The 21,936-nt window shown below is 56.4% G+C and overlaps 1 protein-coding gene across 6 annotated transcripts in view; it reads left to right on the forward strand.

Moving 5' to 3' along the window:
* PTPRU (protein tyrosine phosphatase receptor type U) overlaps positions 1 to 19,271 on the forward strand; it is a 79,466-nt gene extending 60,195 nt beyond the window's left edge. For 2 of the 6 annotated variants that reach the window (XM_043574306.1, XM_043574304.1), the window contains 14 exons: positions 265 to 341; positions 2,005 to 2,022; positions 6,567 to 6,603; positions 7,253 to 7,350; positions 7,434 to 7,550; positions 8,443 to 8,597; positions 10,606 to 10,741; positions 11,203 to 11,352; positions 12,810 to 12,983; positions 13,832 to 13,972; positions 16,017 to 16,142; positions 16,276 to 16,433; positions 17,652 to 17,787; positions 18,053 to 19,271. In XM_043574306.1, the coding sequence (XP_043430241.1) occupies positions 265 to 341; positions 2,005 to 2,022; positions 6,567 to 6,603; positions 7,253 to 7,350; positions 7,434 to 7,550; positions 8,443 to 8,597; positions 10,606 to 10,741; positions 11,203 to 11,352; positions 12,810 to 12,983; positions 13,832 to 13,972; positions 16,017 to 16,142; positions 16,276 to 16,433; positions 17,652 to 17,787; positions 18,053 to 18,115 (1,586 nt within the window). In that variant the 3' untranslated portion in view covers positions 18,116 to 19,271. Of the gene's footprint in view, positions 1 to 264; positions 342 to 2,004; positions 2,023 to 6,566; positions 6,604 to 7,252; positions 7,351 to 7,433; positions 7,551 to 8,442; positions 8,598 to 10,605; positions 10,742 to 11,202; positions 11,353 to 12,809; positions 12,984 to 13,831; positions 13,973 to 16,016; positions 16,143 to 16,275; positions 16,434 to 17,651; positions 17,788 to 18,052 lie in introns of those variants that run through there. The other 4 variants (XM_043574307.1, XM_043574305.1, XM_043574308.1 and 1 more) reach the window with 3 other exon arrangements.
* Positions 19,272 to 21,936: the final 2,665 nt, after the last annotated feature.

Genomic DNA, 21,936 nt, shown 5'->3' on the forward strand with positions numbered 1-21,936 from the left:
AAGCCCCCTGCTCCAGGTCACACAGCTAATACTTGCTGAGTAGCACATGACCTTGGTTGGGCCTCCTTGGTACCACAGTCCAGATTCTAACCACTGGCCTGTCCTGCCTTCTCTGGTGCCGAGAGCCTCCTGGTCAGCCCCGAGCCTCTGGGTCCCCTGGCTGTCCTGCCTGTGCCACACCTCAGGCCTCCAGGAAGCCTTCCTTCATTTCCCTAGCTCTGCACTCCCCAACCCACCCCATGGCTACCTGCTTTGTGTTTCCAGATGATCGGCACCGAGTGAAACTGCCCCCGATGCTGGGAGGCCCGGATGCCGACTACATTAACGCCAACTACATAGACGTGAGTGCCTCGCCGTCATCCCTGCTGGCCTGGCCCTGCCCACTCCAGGCGCACTGCCCAGGGCGGGGAGGGGGAGGGGTGGGCCGAAACCTGGCAGGGAATACATGGGGGTTTGCCCCCACCTCCCGCAGTCAGCTCCAGGGAGCTCAGAGGAGGGGAGGGCAGAAGAAAGCCATCAGGAAAGCTTCCCCCAGGGCAGACAGATGGGGGGCTTGAGGGAAGCAGAATGAAGGCAAGTGGGCAGACAGCTAGGCCTGGAGTTGAGGAAGGAGCCCCTCTCAGTGACGGGCCAAGTGGGGTTCGCATGACACAGAGTAAGGCTGCAGGTAGGCAGGGGCTGGACTGTGCAGGCCTCAGATGGCAGGTTTAGGAGTCTGGCCTTTCGCCTGGGGTACCAGGGAGTTGCTAAAGGTGTTCTGTGATCAGAGTGGTACTTTAAGAATAACAACTCATGTTTATCCAGCATGTACTGTGTGCCAAGCACTGTGCTAAGCGCTTTATACGGAAGATGTCATTTTCTATCATCCCTACAATCATGCTACGCGGTAGTTAGCATGATGGCCTCACTTTACAGGTGAGGAGACAGGCTTAGAGAGGTGGAGCTGCTTGTCCAAGGTCGCATAGCGAGGGAGTGGGCAAACAGGGACTCACATCTCAGCCTGTGTCTCCAAAGCCTTTGCTGCTAACCATCAGGCTGTCCTAGCGTCCAGTGTAGCAGCTGGGTCTGGCTGGACCAGAGGAAGGGGCTAGGGACAGGGCAGGCAGCGAGGACGCCTGGGTTTGGGTGATGAATCTGCTCCCCAGGTGTAAATGAGGGTGAGGTGGAACAGGGCCCAGGGACCCTGGTCAGACTCCCCTGTCCTGACAGCAGGCCAAGTTTGGGAGAGAATCGTTTCTTCACTTATCGGATGTATTTTGAGCGGCCGCTATGTGCCAGGCCTTGTGCTGGACACCAGAGATACAGCAGTGAACAAGATAGACAGCGTCCCTGCTCTCCTGGAATGTGTAGGTGCTAGTGAGGGAGACCTGTAAACATACAGACAAGTGAAATAACCTCAGATTAGCTGGGAAAGCACAGGCCAGAAAAGAGGAATGACCAGTCACACAGCGAGTCAGTGGTAGGGCCAGAGTTAGCCACAGCAGGCTGCATGGAGGCGGGGGTTTGAACTGGCTTTGGGTGGCCAGAGAGGAAAGGGCGGGAATGGGGGGCAGCAGGAGCGAAGGAGGAGGAAGGTGTGTACGTGGGAGGCAGGACAGTCAGGGACTCTGGAGGCCTCTCCCTCTTCTTCACCTCCTGGGGGCCAGAAAATATGCTGCCCCATGTTTTCCAGAATTCCTTGCCTTCTCCCCCACCTCCCATGCTCTCCCTTGACTGGGGTACGGGCCGGGCCTGGCCTCTTAGACTTGGGCAACAGGAGCCTCTTCTGGGCCTTCTCAGTGTCCCAGGTGGCTTCCCTTGGGCCCCGGGAGGCTCAGGCCACTTCCTGCTCTCCGGCCCAGCCCGGCCCCCGCTCTCCAGCCCAGCCCGGCCCCCATCTCTGCTCTGCCTCCCCTGCTCACATCGCCCATCCTGGCCACTCCTGTGCTCCGTCCATCTCCATCTGCCTCTGGCCTAATATCTGTCTCTTTTGCTTTGTACTGTTCCCTCACTGGAATCATTAAGATTCGGATAAACCGTGAAGTAAGTATCTCTCTCCCCGTCTCCTCCTCCTCCTCCTCCTCCTCCTCCTCCTCCTCCTCTTCCTCCTGTCTGTCTGTCTCACCAGCTGTATCTCAGACTCTCTCATGGTCTCTAGCTGTCTCTCTTTCTCTCTGTCCCTGTCTCTATCCTCCTTCCCCTCCACTCGTGTGCCCAATGCCAACCGTCCGTTTCAGCAGCCTGGCCAGGGGCCACTCGGGGCTGCAGATTTGACTACCCCTGTTGTAAGCAATTCCTTCCCCTCCACCACTGCCTGGAGATGGGGCATCAGGGTTGGGGTGCTTCCACAGGCCCCATTCACCAGCCACCACCTTCTGTCACCTTCGTCCCCCAGATCCCCATGCCCGATGAGTCTCACTAGCTGTACCTTCTGCGGGGCCCTGGGAGGGGTGGGCGGGGGGTGCCGCTCTGGGTGCCCCATTTCTGTTGCTTGGGGGGCAGGGTCTTCAAGGAAGTAAGAATGGTCCTGCTGGTCCCCTTAAAACTAGTTTCTCTGGCTGTTCAAATCCCTTTGTGGTCAGTTTGCTTGAAACTCAGACCTAACCACTTTGCTGCCAATTTATCCCTACTTGGAATGTTGTATTTTGGGGGTGCAGTTTGGGTATTCTGTTTTTAAAACTTAGGTCATCTCTGGACCTTCCAGGAATATTTTTAAAAAATCCTATTCGTCTAGTAATCCTTTAATTTGGCTTTTAATATACATTCAACCCTTGAATAGCATAGGTTTGAACTGTGCTAGTCCACTTTCTTACTTTTTTCTAAAAATAAATACAGTACAGTATTGCAAATGTATTTTCTCTTCCTTTTGATTTTTTTTTTCCTTTTGATTTTCTTAATAATATTTTCTTTTTTGTAGTTTATTTAAGAATATAGTGTATAGTACCATATATCATATGAAAATATGTGTTACTTGACTGTTTATATTATCAGTAAGGCTTCCAGTCAACTAGGCTATTAGTAAAGTTTTTGAGGGGTCAAAAGTTATGTGTGGATTTTCAACTGCCCCAGGGGGTCAGCACCCCTAACCCCTATACTGGTTCAAGGGTCAACTGTATATTATTTTTGTAAAATAATATTTGATAACCTGATGGGATTGTTTGCTATTTTGTGGGTACCTTTCTATTTTACCTCCTTTTTTCTTTAAAAAATTTTTCTTTTAAAATATATTTCTTATTTTTTTTAAGATTGTAAAAATATAGTTCATTATCATATTTCAGACAGTACAGAAATATACATATCTCTGTATATATGAAGTGAAAGGTCCATGTGGTGACAGCTGCTGGAGGACGAGCAGCTGGTCCCAGACATCCCCTGCCCCCCATTTGGAGTGTGCTTAAACAGTTTGTAAAGGTCCCAAATTTAAATGGAACATTAGGCCCATGAAATGCAGTGGATATACTCAGCCCTAGCGCCCCCTTTAGGAGGTGGTGAATATAGGTACAGTTGGTACAGTTCTTTTTTTTTTTTTTAATGATTTTATTTATTTTTGAGAGAGAGAGAGAGAGAGAGAGAGAACAAGTGGGGGAAGGGCAGAGAGAGAGGGAGACACAGAATCCAAAGCAGGCTCCAGGCTCTGAGCTGTTGGCACAGAGCCTGACACGGGGGGGGGGGGGGGGGGGGGGAGCTTGAACTCCTGAGCCATGAGATGATGACCTGAGCTGAAGTCTGAGGCTAAACCAACTGAGCCACCCAGAAGCCCCTAGGTACATTTCTTTATATCTGAATCTCCATACAACACATAGTCCCACCCTTTTGGTTCCTTGTTGTCGCCCTTCGGTGCCCTGAGGAGACTTGGTTTAATACACCTTCACGTGCTAGTCAAAAAGAGTGTCATCGGCTGGGCACCTGGCTCTGTGCCGGCACCCTCAGGCCCATCATTTCCTCTTTACCGTACTCTGAGAGGGAGGGACTAGCAGTTGGTGGATGAGCAAATGGAGCCTTAGAAAAGTTCAGTGACTTGTTCATGGCCACACGGAGCTGGGCCTCAAGCCCAGCAGGAGCCCTCCACCCTCATACTAGACTGTGGTTCTCTCCCGGTGAGGAGCGTCCAGATGCCCTGGGGTTCTTGTCCGTGATGCAAGTGGTCAGTCCCCCGGAACCACCCAACGAGAGGCTCCAGGCAGCCGGGGGTGTGTGCCCCAGGAGTAGGCGCCCAGGTCACGCTGATGCCCAGGGTGCGAGGACCAGTGTGCTTTCAGATGCTGGTTTCTCAAGTGGGTGTGCTCCAAGTGATCTGTTTAACACCTGATCATTTTACACTTCCCACTGTAGCGTTCTCTGTGTAATATAATTGTGCAGGAACGCACATGTGCAATGGAAAAGTTAATGTGCAGACACTGAGGATGATCTGTTTAAAACTTGTTCAGCTATGTACTGTATCGGCTGACTAGCTTGGGTGCTGGCACTGTGCCGGGCACCGGAGGGAGGGGCAGAGATGGGTGAATCAGAAGAGATGCTTGCTCTCGTGTGGGAGTCTCAGGCACACTGCTTTTAGGGGGAGTAGCTTCTTCCCAGCTTGACCGGTGCTGGAAGTGGGAGGGCAGCCCTGGGAGCGCCTTTGCTGGGCCTTCCCCTGGGACCCCGGTTGCCCAGCAGCTCAGCCGAGGACTTGAGGCAGAGGCGGTGGCTGGGGAATTAGCGTATATCCAGAGCGGTTCCTCTAGTGAGGGCGGAGTGGCTCTGGGGCGCTCTTCACTGTGGGTAACTTGAACTGTGTTTTGGGCATGGTGTGTAGCTGTAGAGCAGCATCTCTGGGGTCGGGGTGTCACTGTTATCCCCATGCTGCAGAAGGGACCAGAGGCTCCGAGAGGCTGAGGGGCCGGCTACTCCAGTGTGTCTTGAGATCCGGTACTGGTACCACCTGGGAGCTGGTTTGGATTGCACAATCCTGGGCCCCACCCCAGACCTTCCGAATCTGAATCTCCCTTTCAACAAGATCCGCAGGAGATTCCTGTCCACGTTAAAGGCTGAGAAGTGCCTTTTTAGTGCCCAGAGCCACATGCCTGTTCTGTAGAGCCGAGCTAGGAACCCAGGTCAACTTGACTCTCCACACTCAGATTCTTTTTTTTTTTTTTTTTTTTTTTTTTTAACGTTTGTTTTAAGAGAGAGAGAGAGAGAGAACAAGCGGGGAAGGGGGAGAGAGAGAATCCCAAGCAGGCTCCAAACTGCCAGTGCGGAGTCTGATGCAGGGCTCGAACTCACGAACCGTGAGATTGTGACCTGAGCCGAAGTCAAGAGTCAGGCGCTTAACCCACTGAGCCACCCAGGCACCCCCGAACTCGGATTCTTAACCCCCGTAGTAAGCCGTCTGCCCTAGGAATTATTGACATCCGTACTATTTGAATCTTCAGGGATACGCTTTTTGAACTTTAAAGTAGTAGCAGGTGCTAATGGTTGCTATTGATTAAGTACTGACCTTGACCTACACCAAACCCCTGACCTACGTTACTTTGTTTACTCCTCGCAACAGCCCTAGGAGGGAAATACTGTAATTCCCATTTTGTAGATGTGAAAATCGAGGCATAGTGAAATGATAGGATTTGCCTGAGGGCACACGGCTAGCAAGAGTTAGAGCTGGGATTTGAACTCTGGCAGCCTGACTCCAGGGTTCCCTCTGCGCCAGAGTAAGGGGTCGGGGGGGGGGGGGGAGCTGGGTTGTGGCCGTGAACTTGAGGTGAGCAGCCGAGCTTGATTGTTCCCATGTTGACTGCATTGATGCCCTGGGTGTCAGTCACGTGAGGGCAGGACCTCGGGGTTTGGCTGTGGCTTCGGGGTGGGAGTTGGGGCTGGCTCCCCTTTGCAGCCTGAGGGCTCCGGGATGGATGATACAGTAGCTCTTGCCCTCTCTTTTGTGGGAGATAGTGTAGGTAAAGTGCTTAGCACAGTATGTGATCATAATAGGGTCTCAAAAAATTATTATTGATTTTAAAGATTCAAAAAACATTTTGTCTGAGGGCCATGAGTAACCCATGTGCCCATCTGCTTCCAGCCTGAAGCCTTCATCTGGGTCCCTGGGTTCCCCAAACTCTGGATGACCTGTCGCGGGGAGGAGGCACTGCCCATGTCGTTGCCACGAGGGGACTGGGGTGGCTGATTAGACCCAGCCTGGGGTCTGGGGCTGATTAGGCCCCCGGGGCTTTGGGGACACCCTGGTAACTTGAGCAGGGTCACCATGGTCTTTATTTGTATCCAAACAGCTGGGCTGTAAGCTGATTGTGGGTAATTCCCCCCAGTTTGTGGGTGGAGAGACCTTTTAGGCCCATAAAGGAGTCGTGTCCTCTGTGGTGTCACACTGCAGAGAGGCAGAGATGGGTTTGGACCCAAGACACTGGTGTCGCAGCTGCTCTTCCCTCGCTGAGGGGCCGGGAGGGCAGGGCCACCCCGGTTTGGAGGGCCTAGGGAAGAGGGTGGACAGTTGCCTATGGGTGTGTGTGCTGTTTCTGGGACAGGAGGGCAGAGGGGGTGAGATCTGAAGGAGTGCGGGGCTGCTCCCTAGGGTCTCACCGCACCCTCTTCTCCTGTTCCAGGGTTACCACAGGTCAAACCACTTCATAGCCACTCAAGGTACCTGCACCTCTGCCCGTGTGCCCCCGTGTGCTGAATGCCCTCTGCCGCCTTTCTGCCTTCGCTCTGATCTGCTTGACTCCCCGTCTGCTCCCTGCTGTCTCTCTAGTGTCTGAGCCCCACTGTCTGGTTGGGTCTTCTGGAATCCGGCCACCAGTCTCTGCCCCTCTTTGTGTTTGTGTCTCCCCTACATGCTCAGCGCATGTCTGTCCATCTGTCTGTCTTTGAGGTGGTGCATGCAGAAAGGGGGAGCCAGGCTCAGTCCTGACGAGTGTGGATTGTGCCTTTCGGTGGGGGGTGGGGGGGGTGGGCGGTTCCTGGGACCCGCTGGCTGTCTTCCCCCCGCCCCCGCCAACCATTTACTTGTCCATCCCTCCGGGAGACTTGCACTATAGACCAAGGATCTAGCCCTCCAGCTCTGCCCCCCTGGGTTTCACTCAGGATGATTGGGGTCTCCAGCCAGGCCCTCTCGGATGCTCTCAGGGCCCTCCAGGCACAAATTGGCATTGGGTGGGGTGGGCGTAGAATGAGCACGAAGCCCTCCATGGGGCTCGGGAGACTCCTGGCCTGGGGTGGTGGTGCCGGGCAGCAGGTGTGCTGGCCCTGGGTGGAGACTTTGCCTCAGGGACTAGCACCCTCTGCGCCCCAGGGCCGAAGCCCGAGATGGTCTACGACTTCTGGCGCATGGTGTGGCAGGAGCACTGTTCCAGCATTGTCATGATCACCAAGCTGGTGGAGGTGGGCAGGGTAAGCAGGGCCTTGGGGTGAGGGGGTAAGGCGGGCCAAGGGGGGCAGCGAAGAGCCTACTGAGCCTTCCCGTGGGACTCCAGGTGAAGTGCTCACGGTACTGGCCGGAGGACTCGGACATGTACGGGGACATCAAGATCACGCTGGTGAAGACGGAGACTCTGGCCGAGTATGTCGTGCGCACCTTTGCCCTGGAGCGGGTGAGTCTCCTGTCACGTGGTCCCTCCAGGGGTGCTTGCAGAGGTGGGGCAGAGTCCACCTCCCACCTGCCAGCGCAGAAGCAGGAGAGGTGAGGAGGGCTCCGCTGTCTTCCTTGGCAAGGCAGTCGCTCTGTAACTGGGGAGCACTGCTGGAGGACAGGAAGGGGAGCACTGCAGGGAGCAGTGTTGGAGGACAAGAAGGGGAGCACTCCAGGGAGCATTGATGGAGCACAGGAAGGGGAGCACTACAGGAGGACAGGAAGAGGAGCATTACTGGGAGCATTGTGGGAGAACAGGAAGGGGACTGCCCTTTACTGATGACTCCAAGAGGAATTGGAGATGATGACAGCTGCCAGGTGTTGGTCCTTCTCTGCACTGAGCATCGTGCTGAGCTGTGACATGTGTTGGTTCCACTCTGAAAACTCTGGAATGAGGTGTTTCCATTAGTCCCATTGTACAAATAAAGACAATGAGGTGGGGTCATTGCATCACTCAGGAGGCCACATGGCCAGTGACTGGCCGAGCCCTCCCGTCTGTGATCCCATTTGATCCTCTGTAAATCCTCAAAGGAGACACTTTCCCCCTTTAGACTAAGACCAGAGAGTCAAAGTGACCTCTTGGGGGTTGCACGGCAACGCGGTGGCAGAGGTGGGCGATTGGCAGACAGGTTTAGGCGTCAGGCAGGCCCTGGCCCCTTTCCTGTGTCGTGCTCGTCTTGTCTAACCTCGGGCAAGCAGTTTCTTCTCTCTGGGCCCTGGTTTTCTCGCTGGTACGATGAGTCATCAGTACCCATTCGTAAGTTTATCACTGGGATTAATTGAGATCCTGGGGTGAGATGCTTACCCGGCAGGTGTCTAACGGATGCCAGCAGTGACTCTGCCTGTCTCCCCAGAGAGGCTACTCTGCCCGGCACGAGGTCCGACAGTTCCACTTCACAGCATGGCCAGAGCACGGCGTCCCCTACCACGCCACAGGACTGCTAGCCTTCATCCGGCGCGTGAAGGCCTCTACCCCACCTGACGCCGGGCCCGTCGTCATCCACTGCAGGTGAGGCACCGGGATCCCCAGAAGAGGACTGGGCGTGGTGGTGTTCAAGGTCCCAGAGGGAGACTAGGCTTAGGTTCATCCTGCTTAGAGACGGAGGAGAGACTGACCCCCAAGGGCCCCTTGAGCTTTGGCTCTGAGGTCGGCACCCTCATATGCTTCCCAGGACCTGCAGAGGCCCTGGGCCTAGAGGCTAAGGAGGCGCCGGAGACAGAGGGGGCTGGGGCTTGGTGAGGCACCAGGCAGGCTGAGTTCTATCTGCTTCTGTTCAGCAAGTGTGCATTGCACACCTGCGTGCTAGGTTTGGCCCAGGTGCTGGGGCGGGGAGGGGGGGGGCTTTGCTTTCTCTTCTCCAAGTCCCATGGGCTCTTCTCACTGCTTGGCTTTCACACCCTGTGCAACTCCTGGCCCTCACTCCTATCTGTCCCCGGTCCTGCCTTGCTCGGCTCCTGTGACCCCGGCGGCCCTTCCTCTGCTCTGCTTCCTCTCTGGCTCCACATCTTTCTCTTGCCTCTTCAGTGTCCTGTCTGGTTCCTGCCCCCACTCCCCTCCTGGGGAGCTTAGCCTCTAACCCTGTGGTTTTACCGATTCCCCGACCCAAAGGTCCTTGGCCTCTGTATCTGTCCTGGCTCCTCTGCTTGGATTCCGCTCAGCTTCCCAAATACCACGTGGCAGACTCAGTCCCTCCCTGCCCTGCCACCCACAGACTATTTCCATTTGGTGTCTTTAGGCTTCTTTAAGATACCATCTTTAAAATAAGACTTCACTGAGGTATAACATACTTAAAGCAAAGTGCACACGTAATAAGTGTATACCTTTATCAATTTTCCATAAATTGAACACACCCGTGAAATCACCAGCACTGTTCAGATCAAGAACTAGAACGTTAACAGCATCCAGAAGCCCCCTTGAGCCGCCTTCCCGTCTGTACCCACCTGCTCGCTCCTGGAGCAATCAGTATCCTGCCATCTCAAGCGTAAATTCATTTTGTGTTTCTGAATTTGCATAAATGGAATCCTACGGTGTGCACTCTTTGGTGTCTGAACCTTATGTACGTAAGATTCATCCCTGTCGGATCACAGGCTACTGGGTGACTCACCCACAGTGTGTTCATCCATTCTGCTATTGATAGGAATTTGGGTGGTTTCCAGCTTTGAGCTATTATGAATAGAGCCACTAAGGACATTCTATTGCCTGTGTTTGGGCCGGCAGACGCGTGCATTTCTGGGGGGTACGTAAGTGGGGTAGAATTGCTGCCATGTAAACATTCCGCTTTTAAGTAGATACTGCCAAACCGCTTCCCAAAGTGGCGGTACTGATTTCAGCCCCCGGCAGGGGCGTGTGGAAGACCCACTGCTGTGCGTTCCTGCCAATGCTCCGATGCCACCATTTCGAGCCTGACAGCTTGGTGTCATTTTTGTCCTCTCGCTCTGCCCCTCAACTCTGCTCAGCTCTTTCTGACCATGAGCATCCCAGAGATGGGTCTGACCCAGCCCAGCTCTCGAGGAGCTCCCAGTCGGGTCAGGGAGACAGCCACAAAAACGACGACCGCGTAGCAGGAAGAGGGTTTGATAAGAGCCTGCCCGAATTACTCTCGGAGCTCAGAGGAATGATGTCTGGGGAGGGGTTGGGGAGGCTCCATTGAGTATGCGAGCGGCTGTGAACGTGTGGGGCTTTGAAGGGTGTGTAGATCTGGGGCTACCCAGGAGGCAAGAACATTCTTGGATGAAGCTCTGAGCATCACCTTTGTCCTCTCCCCAGCTAAGTTGCTACCCTTCCCCTTCTCCCCTCCTGAGGCCCGTCCCCAGCTCTGTCTGTGTCACCTTTCACCACGACTCCTGCTGCAGACTCCTCCCTGGCTCCTCCTTGCTGGTGCAGTGGGGTGTCTGTCTCTGTCCCCCAGTCCCTGTGTGGCGTAGGCATGGCCAGGCACCCCAGAACCCCTCTTCCCTTCTTGGTCCCGGGCTCCCTCCCCAGGCTCTGACGGGGCCCCTGGCTGCTCTCTCCTCAGCGCGGGCACCGGCCGCACAGGCTGCTACATCGTTCTGGATGTGATGCTGGACATGGCGGAGTGTGAGGGCGTTGTGGACATTTACAACTGTGTGAAGGCCCTCTGCTCCCGGCGCGTCAACATGATCCAGACAGAAGTAGGGGACGCAGCCCTCCTCCCCTCCCCTCTCCAGGACTTGGGTCCCTCGTGGCGGAACTCAGAGCTGGTGGAATGTGTCAGAGGGGTGTCCTTGGGGCTGAGATGCCTGAACTTGGCCCGCCAGCCTCTTAGCGTCTTCCCAGAGTCCGCACCACTGTGTTCATTCGGGTGAGGTCAAACAGCGGTGGGCCAGGGTCAGGTTCTACAGTCACGATCCACTCGTGTTTGCTCTGCCCTCACCTCCAGAGCTCCTCACAGGGTTATTATAGAGATGAATATGAGATGAGCGAACGTACCCATGAAAGTTGTTTCCAGCAGGGTTGGTCCAACCTGTAGTAACACGTGGTTGGGCTCCAGCACCCCTGCCTCAACCTTGGGCTCGCTTCCCCCTGCCATCACCCCCAAATCTCTAGGTCCTGGTCCCCTCCTGGTTCCTTATATTCTCTCCTCCTGTTCCAGGAGCAGTACATCTTCATTCATGATGCAATCCTGGAGGCCTGCCTATGTGGGGAGACCACTATCCCTGTCAGCGAGTTCAAGGCCACCTACAAGGAGATGATCCGCATTGACCCCCAGAGTAATTCCTCCCAGCTGCGGGAAGAGTTCCAGGTGGGGCATGAGTGTGTGTATAGGAGTGTGGATGTGGCTTGTGACTCTGTGTGTGTGTGTGTATTGGGAAGTCCTCAGTGCTATAGGCGTCATTGAGAGCCAAGAAAGAGGGACCGAATGGGGCTACTGGGAAGGACTTAGAGACTGGCCTTGAACACTCACATTACTTCTCCAAGTTTTGGTTTTCTTATCCCGGAAAGAAAGTCAATATTGCCCCTGCAGTGTTTGTACTCTCAGGATCTGCAACTTTGGTTGCTGACAAAAATCCAACTGCATGACTTTTGTAACGGACAAGTCTGAAGATGGTGCAGCTTCAGTTATGGCTGGATCCAGGGGCTCAGATGATGCCAACACTTAGCCTCTGCCCATTTTTAGTTCTGCTTTCTTTGTTTTCGGCTTCTCGGACCCACACCCTGGCCGCCCCCAGCAGTGCCAGGCTCATGTCAGGAGACTGGAGAAAGGACTCCCAACAGCCTGAACAGAAGTCTTAGACCAGCCTCTTCGGTGCCTTCCCGGAGCGAGTCACTGGGGCCAGGAAGATGGAACACATTGATGGGCCCAGGAGGGGTTCTGGGGGTGGAGCCACTCTCAGCATGTCATGTGACTGAGATGGGGGAGGGCTGGTTCTCAGTGGGCAGGCAGAGACCCCGCATGTCCGCTGCACTCCAGGTTCCCGCGAGGGTTCCGTGGGGTGGCACCTTCTGGATACCTGATGCCGTCCAGCCAGCGTAGGCTGGTGTCATAGGAAATGCTGTCTGTGATTCTTGGGGCCTGTTGGGCTCTGGGGATCATGAGAGACTGGGGCTCCCCATTAGGGACCCCCAAGGACAAGAGAAAGAAGCCGAGACCCCATCGATCAGGCTATATGAGGCACGAGGTGGAGGAGATAACCTGGAGTCCCAGGCTTGTGGCAGCACAGGTGCCTCGGACTTGCATTTTGTTCAGACGGGGCTGACCATCTCTGCCAGGCCCCCGGAGTCCGCTTTGCAGAAGACGTGGGGCTTCCGGGCTTGTCTTCTTGAAAGCTCCTGAGAAGCTCGTAACGGTCCTCACTGCGCCTCGCACGTCTGAAGCCTTCCATGTGCCTGGTGCCGTGCTTGGTCCTTGGCGTCATCTCTTTATCTTTCCGATAGCCCCTCGCGGCAGGCATATTATTATCCCACTTTACGGCTGAGAAAAGCAGTGCTGAGAAGTAGGACAGCTTGTCTAAGGTGATGCAGGGAGCAAGGAGGCAGACTCGAGCCTCCGGAGCGCTATTCAGAGCCTGTGCGGTCTGGAGGCTGGGAGCTTGGGGTCCCTGCCCTCTCTCCCTTCTGTCCGGGCCTCAGGTCTCCAACCATAAAATGGGGTTAGTAGCCCAGCTCAGTGTCCTTCGGCGGGAGCTGTGAGGAGGCCCAGCAAACACTGGATGTCTATACTCACCCACGCCCACCCTGTTGCCCCTTCCACTCCTTTAGACGCTGAACTCGGTCACACCACCCCTGGACGTGGAAGAGTGCAGCATCGCCTTGCTGCCCCGGAACCGAGACAAGAACCGCAGCATGGATGTCCTGCCGCCCGACCGCTGCCTGCCCTTCCTCATCTCCACCGACGGGGACCCTAACAACTACATCAACGCTGCCCTGACTGATGTGAGGGCTTGGGGGGGTGGGGTGGGCTCTGGGATTCCCGCACTGGGAAGTATCTGGGAAGGTTCGGGAGCCAAGGGGGAAGGGCCGAGGGCTCTGGTCGGGATGAGGTCAGGGCAAGAAGTGGCGTCAGTGCCTGTGACTGGTCTGGGGCCCTCAGCTGGGGTCTCAGACCCTTCACCCATGGAGTCGGAAGGGACGTAGAGATTTATTTATTCAAAAATATTTATTGAACTCCTACCACGTGCCGGGCAAAGACCATGCCCCTAAATCTCTGCTTTCCTGAAACTTGTATTTGGGTGATGGGTTGGGACAGCCAGTAAGCAAATATACACTGGTAATTCCTACAAAAAGCAACCAGGCAGAAGAAATGTGTAGTGTGGGGTTTGGAGTGTGTGTATATGGCGATTTTTGATGAGGTGGTAAGGAGGGCCTCTTTGTGGAGGTGACCGTTAAGCAAAGAGCACAAAGAAGGGAGGGAGAGAACCATGTCAATATTTGGAAATTTGTTCTAGGCAACAGGAATAGCACATGCCTAGGCCCTGAGGCAGGGAGCAAGCTTGGCCAGCCTCTAACTACCATGCCCAAGTTCCCATTGCCACAAATGTGAGAACCTTTTGTGTTTAGTTCCAAGGGCCGTGGGCTTGGGCACCAGAGGCCTGGGGGCTCACCCTATGAACTCAGGCCTCAGTGTGCCAGCCAGCCTCTAAAATGGGCCACTGGAGGCAGCCTGGCCCCGAGGGGAGGGCTGTTCAGCCCAGGGTGGGCAGAGTGGGAGGACAGCCTGTGGGGGTGCTCAGGCCCTGTCAGGGGTGGCGAGCAGGCCCCGCTGAGTCCCGGTTTCCCTGCAGAGCTACACACGGAGCGCAGCCTTCATCGTGACCTTGCATCCGCTACAGAGCACCACGCCTGACTTCTGGCGGCTGGTCTACGATTACGGGTGCACCTCCATTGTCATGCTCAACCAGCTGCACCAGTCCAACACTGCCTGGGTGAGGCCTCTGCTGCCCAGGGCCTCGCTGTGCTCAAGGGCGTGTCCCAAAAGCCCAGGGTCGGATCCCAGATGTACCACCTATTTGTTGAGTGACCTCAGATGGGTCTTGCTCCCTCCCAGAGCCTTGGTGTCCTCTTCTGTAGAGTGAGGCTTTCGGATGGGAGGGAAATAGCTGCTTTTTATTGAGTACCTGCTGTATGCCAGGGACTCTGCTTCACACTTACGGGCTTCAGGTGAGAAGATCAAGACCTAGAGAGGTGAAGTGACTTCTCCAAGGTCGCAGAGCTGTGCCCCTACCCCAGGCTGCCTTCTTCCGGAGCCTGTGGAACTAACTGCCCGTGGTGGGGGCCTTTAAGGCAGAGTAAAATTCCAGCCTCCTTACTTTTTGACTGTTTGATCTAGGGTAAGTTGATTGGCTCTTTGAGCCCCAGTTTCTTTTCTGCCTGGCACACAGTAGGTGCTACGTACATGGCAGGGACAGAGATGTTGCAGTTGCTGCTGAGGTTGGTCCAGGCACTGGCCCGGTGGCCTCAGCCTGGGGGCTGCCCCAGTTTCCTTCTGGGGCTCCCAAGGCTGGCTGGCACTTCCAGGAAGTGCAGATGTTCAGCCTGCCAGCCACGCCTGGCCCTGTCCCCTCCATCCCTGGGCCTCTCTTCATCTCCCTGTCCTGTAAAATGAGCATGACGGTCTCTTGAAGGCTGAGAAGCCTCGCTAACTGGGCTCTTTTTGAGTTGGGCACTTGGTATAAATGACCTAGGACTTCTGGGTGGTGGGTTCTTGCCCCGGGGCAGGGGTCTGGAGGGAATCCGGTGTGAGAAGAATCTGCCCTTGCTGAGGTGGAGGGGAAGGACCCGGAGGGAGGCTCACACAGACGTCACTCAGTGTTCACCATTTGCTCATGCATTCAGCCACCTTTTCCCACTGGCCACTGCCTGCCAGGCCCTGCAGCAGGCAGTAGGGAAATAGAAGAACATACAGCCCCCCCCTCAGATATCATGGTCCTGTGGGGAGCAGGGCACAAAAACCAACAGTGACAGCACAGAGGGAAGGGGCTGCCGTGGAGCTGGTCCTGGGACGTGGAGAAGCCTGGGGGGATCATGTATCAGGGAAGGCTTCTGGAGGAGGTGATACCTGAGCTGAGACGTGTAGGAAGGTTAGAGTTAACTAGGTGAAGACAGGGCCGGTGAGTGATCCATGGAGAGGGGGGAGCACCATGTGTAAGGGCCTGTACTAAGGAGTGGCCAGGACCCCGGGTGAAGAGAGGAAGCTAGGGTCCTCTCTTTGTGGGCGTGTCCAGAGAGGGAAGCAGGCGGAGCCGGGAGTCCTCTGGGGGGAGCTTGAGGACTGTTTCACAAACGGGGAAATGGGGGCCCAGAGGAAGGAAGAGCCTTGCCTGGGCTCTAGGCAGAGCTGAGCCTCGAAGCTGGGGCTCTGGACCTGCTGGCCCGGAGGACCTGTGTCTGTCTGTGTGTTGGGGGGGGGGGATACACCTCCTTCACCCCTCTGCTGTCTCCAGTCTAGCCTGGAGAGGAGGGGGCATTTAGGGCCCTGAGGCTATGGTGGGGCCCTAGGGAAGGAGTGGGGGTCCTGAGCTGTGTTGCAACCCCAGGGACACCCCAGCTCTGTGAGCTGATGCTGGGGAGCGAGGTAGCAAGAGAGACGGCTGGGGGCAGGGGTGATGGGGTGGGTGGGGGTGACCCGAGGCCTGGCCCTAGAAGGAGGCAGCCTCACGTGGGGATGTGTGTGTGCGTGAGCGTGTTAGGTATAGCTGTGTAGCTGCACAGCAGGGATTGTTAGTGCCCACCTAGGAAGGGTTTGTCTCTGTGCAGAAGGCGTTGGGGGCCGGTGTGCACTGTGCTCTGATGGGTGAGTGGCGGAGACCGGGGGGGGGGGAGGGGACTTTGCAGGGGAGTTGGGAGCGAGTGAGTGGGTCAGGGTGTGCGGGAGCCCCAGGGCAAATGTGGAGGTCTGGGCTGGGTATGAGCGGCGGCGGCCGCCCTGGCCCCCTCTGCTCAGCCCTCCCTGTCCGTCCATGCTCTTAGCCTTGCCTGCAGTACTGGCCGGAGCCCGGCCGACAGCAGTATGGCCTCATGGAGGTGGAGTTCGTGTCGGGCTCAGTGGATGAAGACTTGGTGGCCCGTGTCTTCCGGGTGCAGAACATGTCTCGGGTGAGTGAGCCGGGAGCCCTGCGGCGAGGACCCGAGGGGTTGCCAGGGCAGCCTCGTCAGACCCTCGTGAGGTCACCACAGGGTCTCGTGACCCCTGTGCTCACACCCCCTGCTTGGCCGCCCGTGCCCCCAGCTGCAGGAAGGGCACCTGCTGGTGCGACACTTCCAGTTCCTGCGCTGGTCCGCCTACCGGGACACGCCTGACTCCAAGAAGGCCTTCCTGCACCTGCTGGCCGAGGTGGACAAGTGGCAGGCGGAGCGTGGGGACGGGCGCACGGTCGTGCACTGCCTGTGAGTGTGGGCCCTGCTGCGGGATGGGAGGAGGGGTGGGGGCCCGAGGCCCAGTCTGAGAGAGGGCCTCACGGCTGGCACTAAACCCCCCCGGGCAGGGAAGGCGGCTGTGGCCTGCACTCTGCGTGGCCGTGCGAGGATGGCCCTGTCTTCCCTGGAAGACTCCACTCGGTTTCCAGGGTGTAGACTCAACGCCGAACAACGGCCCGGCACTCTCCGTGTGATGCATGACTTTGCCAGTTTAATTAGAGTCCTGTCAGAACTGTTCACTGCGTGAGACAGTAGCACCCTCGAAGCCAAAGAATTTCCAGTCTTTGTCCACGCATGCACACGTGCAACTTTTTCATTCATTCCTTCACATGCCCCCATTCATAAATTCTCCTACGCGTGTCTGGGTACGCTCACTCCTTTGACCGCCACTCCCTCCTGCTTTTAGCTTTTTTACCCTTTTAGGGCCAGCCTAGGCATATTAGATAGGGATAGGGACCCGAGTCAGGCAGGGCCGGTCCTCAGGGAGGTTCTAGTGGGAGAGACCCCTTGAGATGGCGGCTGAGGGCCTAGTTTATCCCCCATCTCCCAAGGGGAGCCCTACACCCCGAGGTCACAGGGGGCAGAGGAGGGAGAGCACAGGGGATAGGAAGTGTCTCTCTTAGCCTCGGAGTGTGGCTGTGTACGTGTGTGTGTGTGTGTGTGTGTGTGTGTGTGTTTTCACCTCGCGTCTGTGTTGCTGGGGGTGACTGGTGTTCTCGGTGTTCATTTTCCATCCTGCTCTCCGGGTTTTGCTTGTCGCTCTGCGGCCGTCCACTGTCGCTGTCTTTGTCTCGGTGGATTTCTCCTGGAGCGTGTCTAGCCTCCTTTCCCTCAGAATCTGCTGTCTTTCTCCAGGAGGCTGTCTCCTTAACTGCCCACGGGATTTGGATGCCAGTTTTAGCCTCTGACTTTGCCCCTCTGAGCTCCCAGACCCCTACTTCCTGGGTTCCCTAAGCCCCGCCCCTTACCTTTGGGCCCCCTGGCTCCTCCCTCCTGGGCTCCACCCCTCACCTCCGGGTTCCCTGGGCCCTCCCTCCTGGGTTCCCTGGCTCCATCGGTCACCTCTGGGCTCCCAGGCCCTGACCCTCCTCCCTTTTGGTTCCCCGGTTCTGCCAGTCGCTTGGTTTTCCAGCCTCAGGCCTCCCTCTCTTAAGCCCCACCCCCAAACCTTTCGTGTGTCTCATTTAGGAACGGGGGTGGCCGCAGTGGCACCTTCTGCGCCTGCGCCACAGTCCTGGAGATGATCCGCTGCCACAACCTGGTGGACGTTTTCTTTGCTGCCAAAACGCTTAGGAACTACAAGCCCAATATGGTGGAAACCCTGGTGAGAGGCCGTGTCTCCCTGTCCAACCGCTTCCAACTTCCCGGTCCATGCCAAGCTAGGTCCCTCTGTACCCACTGCCCTCTGTGTGGTTCCCGCGACCGGGCTGTGGGTCCTGATCTGGTGGTGCCAAAACAGGGATCCACATTTGCCCCCCTCTTCCCCTGAGATGGGCCAGGGCTCGTGCTCGCCCTCTTGTCTCCCACTCCCCCCTTCCCCAGTACCAGAGAGGGGCCAGGCTCATGATTCCTTCTCTCCCTCTCCCCAGGATCAGTACCACTTTTGCTATGATGTGGCCCTGGAGTACCTGGAGGGGCTGGAGTCAAGATAGCGGGGCCCCTGGCCTGGGGCACCCACTGTGCACTCAGAGCCAGGCCCAGCACTGATGAGGAAGACCTGGACCCCTAACTCTGCGCCGCTACAGCTCCCCTGGGGGGACGGCACTAGAGTGGGCGCCGGGCCATCTCGGTGCCCCTTCCACGGTGCCCGGGGCCTCTCACCATGTCCGATGGGCAGGCTGGGGGCCAAGGAGAGGCTTAGCGAGACTGCAGCCCGGCCTACCTCCGTAGGTTCCTGCAGGTCTGCGCCGTGTATCTGGCACTGCCTAGTAGAGTGACAGGCGCTCAGAGTTGCCAGCTCGGGAGGACCCAGGCTCAAGCCTCTCGACTCCAGGCTCAAGCCCCTTGACTCTGTCCCAGCCCTTGGCAGAGATGAGTAAGGCCCTGTGGGGTCTGTGCGTGGCCAAAGTTTCCACCCGGCGTGGGTTCCTCTGGATATGGATGGAGAGTTCACTGGGGCTTGGCATCTGGACTCCCATCTGGCCTGGCCCCTGAGGGTCCTGGGTAGACTGGGCACATCAGACTGGTCCTCTCTGGAGGGGACAATAGCCCCCTCCTCCACCCTGCTGCCCCCCCTACAGCCCCGGGGCTGTTTTGCTCATGATCCCTCCCACTATTACTTCTTTGACGTGTGCTCTGAGCTTCCTCGAACCGAGATCTGCCCATCCTTACCCTGTTCCCTGTGGGGCCCCTTCCCTGCCTGACCCAATGCCTGCAGAATGAAGGCACCTCAGTCCTTCTTCCTGTAACTTTCAAGCCTCACTGGCGGGAACTCCTCAGCCTAGGCCATGATAATCTGCAAGGTTGAACGACAGCCCTTAGGGTTGAGGTCTCTGTGGCCCCTGGTGAGGCTGCCCACTGGGGACAGGTCACTGCTAGATCGGGGTGCTTGCAGCGTCTACGGTTCAGAGGAAGAAGGTGTATTTTGCGATGAAGGAGCGATTCTTTCTTGTTAATTTCATTATTTTTTGATGGGTGGGTGGGAAAAATCTCTTTAAAATGGGGCAGGCCACACCCCCATTCCGTGCCTCAATTTCCCCATCTGTAAACTGTAGATATGACTACTGACCTACCTCGCAGGGGGCTGTGGGGAGGCATAAGCTGATGTTTGTAAAGCGCTTTGTAAATAAATGTGCTCTCTGAATGCCACAGAGGAGCCTTGTGTGTGTCTGGCCACCCTGAGTGGGGCCTGCTCGCCTGCCCCCAGCCTCCTAGTACAGCGGGAGGGCTCTGGGCTGGGAGGCAGAGGCTTGGGTCCGGTCAGGCCCTGATTTTTCCATTCATCAAATGGTGGGGGTGTGGACCAGAGCATCGCTCAAGGGTCTTCTACTTGTAGGGGCAGGTTCCAGAGAGCTCTTGACTATTGCTTCAGGCCTCTGAAGCAGCTCCTTAGGCAGTGGGCTTTATCCCGAGACCCCTGAGGGCCACAGAGCTGCCTCTCACCTCCGGGGGCTGGATCTGGGGTTGAGCTCTTTTGAAGGCATCATGGGAGGCTCAGGCTTTGGTATCAGGTGGATGGTCTTCACCAGCTGCAAGACCGTGGCTAAGTCAGTTGCCCTCCCTGGGCCTTGGTTCCCATCTGTAAAATGGGAATGATGCCGATAAGATCAGAAGTCAGGATTAAGTGCCTTGCATGGTGCCATGGGTGCTGAAAGGGCTCTGATTACAAACACACAAGAGGGGCAGATGCACCCTGCTTAATGATGATCATCCCAGGCATTCCCAGCCTTGGGCTTCTGCTAGAGGGGGAGGGGAGTGGAGGAGGAGTGGGCTAGCTGGTAGGGATCCCAGTCACTCCTGGCTCTGTCATAAACTTGTGTCAGCTTGGGCAAGACATTTCATGTTCCTGGACCTCAGTATCTTCATATGGAAACTGGTTCTATGATGTACTGATTCCGTTTTCACACTGGCTTACTCTCTCTGCCTCAGTTTCTCCATTGGCCAGAGAATACAATCTATACCAATGGCTCCAGGACCCAACATCTCTTCATCTGAACTAAGAATTTATTATGATCCCCCTTAGCTAGGGTACATGCCCCCTCCCCTTCCCCCCACTCCCCACACTCATTCTGAACTGACTGCTGAGCCTTACCTGATGAATGACAAATGTACTGACAAACGCATGTCAGATACTGGCCAAGCAATAGAATGTGACTTGCTTTGACCAATAGAATATGGCAGAAGTGATGGCAAGTGAGTTCTGGGTCTCAAGCCTCAAGGGGCGACTGCAGCTTTTGCTTTTGCCCTCTTGGAACTCTGCCATGTAAGGAAGCCTGCCTAGCCTCCTGGAAGGTTTGAGGGCACATGGAAAGGAACCAACAGAACACATCCCATGAATGGCCAGTACCAACTACGAGACCTGCGGATGGGGCCATCTTGGGCCTTCCAGCCTGGCTGACCTCTCAGGTGAGTATTGCCACATGACTAACCTGGGCAGAAACTGTCCAACCAACCCCCAGAACTGGAAAAGATAACATAAATTGTCCTTTCTTTTAAGCCAGAGTGTGAGGATTGTTAATGCAGCAAAAGCTAACTGATACGTATGTGTTCTGGGCAGGGTAGATGGCAGCTTGAAGTGTTTCTGCATTCTTTCTGTTAACATCCATTGCCCCGCAAAGGGCTGGTCTTCTAGCTGGCGCTCTAGAAATGTTGGTGTGACAGAGGGAAGGAAGGAGTAAGTGCCTGTTTGACCAGTGGCTTTTCAGAGGAACAGGGAGGACAGGTTGTATATTAGAAGTAGCGCCAGCTTCATAATAAATAAACCAAGGTCCCTGACTGGTAAAAGCCGGCCAGCATTATCTCCTACTTAATCCGTACAACAGCTTGGGAACCCGTGCTGTGCTGACTCCAAAAACCCGGGCCTCTGACGCTCTGCTCTGTGGCCGGTCTGGGTGGCGTGGAAAGCCGGGGGATCCCCTGATGCAACACCAAATGGCCAATGTGTGGCCTGGGCGCTGAATTTCCCGTGCTCTGAAATGTGTCTGAGGTGGGGGCCTCTCGGACAAGGCAGCCTGTAGCACGAGAGGACGGAAGGTCCGGCCTGGCTCTGCCCCAGGGCCGCAGGCCTTGCAGGTGTGGGGTAGGAGCTCCCGCCCACCCAGATCCCCGCAGAAAGGGTTTCTAGAAGTGCAGACGGGCCGGCTGCCTAGTACTACCAGAAGCTGAGTTTGCTTTTTTATGTCCTAATCAATCTGGCCGTGGGAGCCGGCCCAGGCAACGATTACTTCTCACGACCTCTCTGCCGGCCCCTGAGTGGGACATGTTATACATCCCGGGCACCCAGAGGACGGAGCCGTGGCTTTGATGGATGCGAAAGCTGCTTGCGAGGCCCTAATTGAGAGCGGGGCCTGTCACTGGGCCTCTGCCCCCGCCCCTCCCCCCGCTGACCTCTGATGGAGAGGAGCTTAATAGACACCCCATGGCCGAGGGCCGCGCAGAAATGACGGGGCCGTTGCGTAGACAGAACCTACTTTGCCATGCGGTGGAGAGAGCGGGGACCGTGGTGTCAGGCCTCTGTCCGAGGGCCTCGTCCTCGCGGGGGCGCCGAGAAGTCCTGACCTTCCGCGAGCCTCAATGCCACATCTGAGATGTGACAGGAGAAAAAGGCAAGGCGTGGTGGCGCCCCCGGGGCAGGGGAGGCTGGCTGGTGGGATGGGTTGCGGGGACCTATGGTTTCAACAGGTGCAGGCCAAGCTGCGTCCTGTCGGTGGAAGACGAGGGCTGGGGACGTGGGGATCTGAACGAGGGAAGCCTTCCTGGGCACTTACGGTGCCGGGGGCATATTGCCAAGAGCTCTGTGTGGACTGTCACGTGT

This window comes from Prionailurus bengalensis, chromosome C1 (genome assembly GCF_016509475.1).
Source record: "Prionailurus bengalensis isolate Pbe53 chromosome C1, Fcat_Pben_1.1_paternal_pri, whole genome shotgun sequence".
NCBI lineage: Eukaryota > Metazoa > Chordata > Mammalia > Carnivora > Felidae > Prionailurus > Prionailurus bengalensis.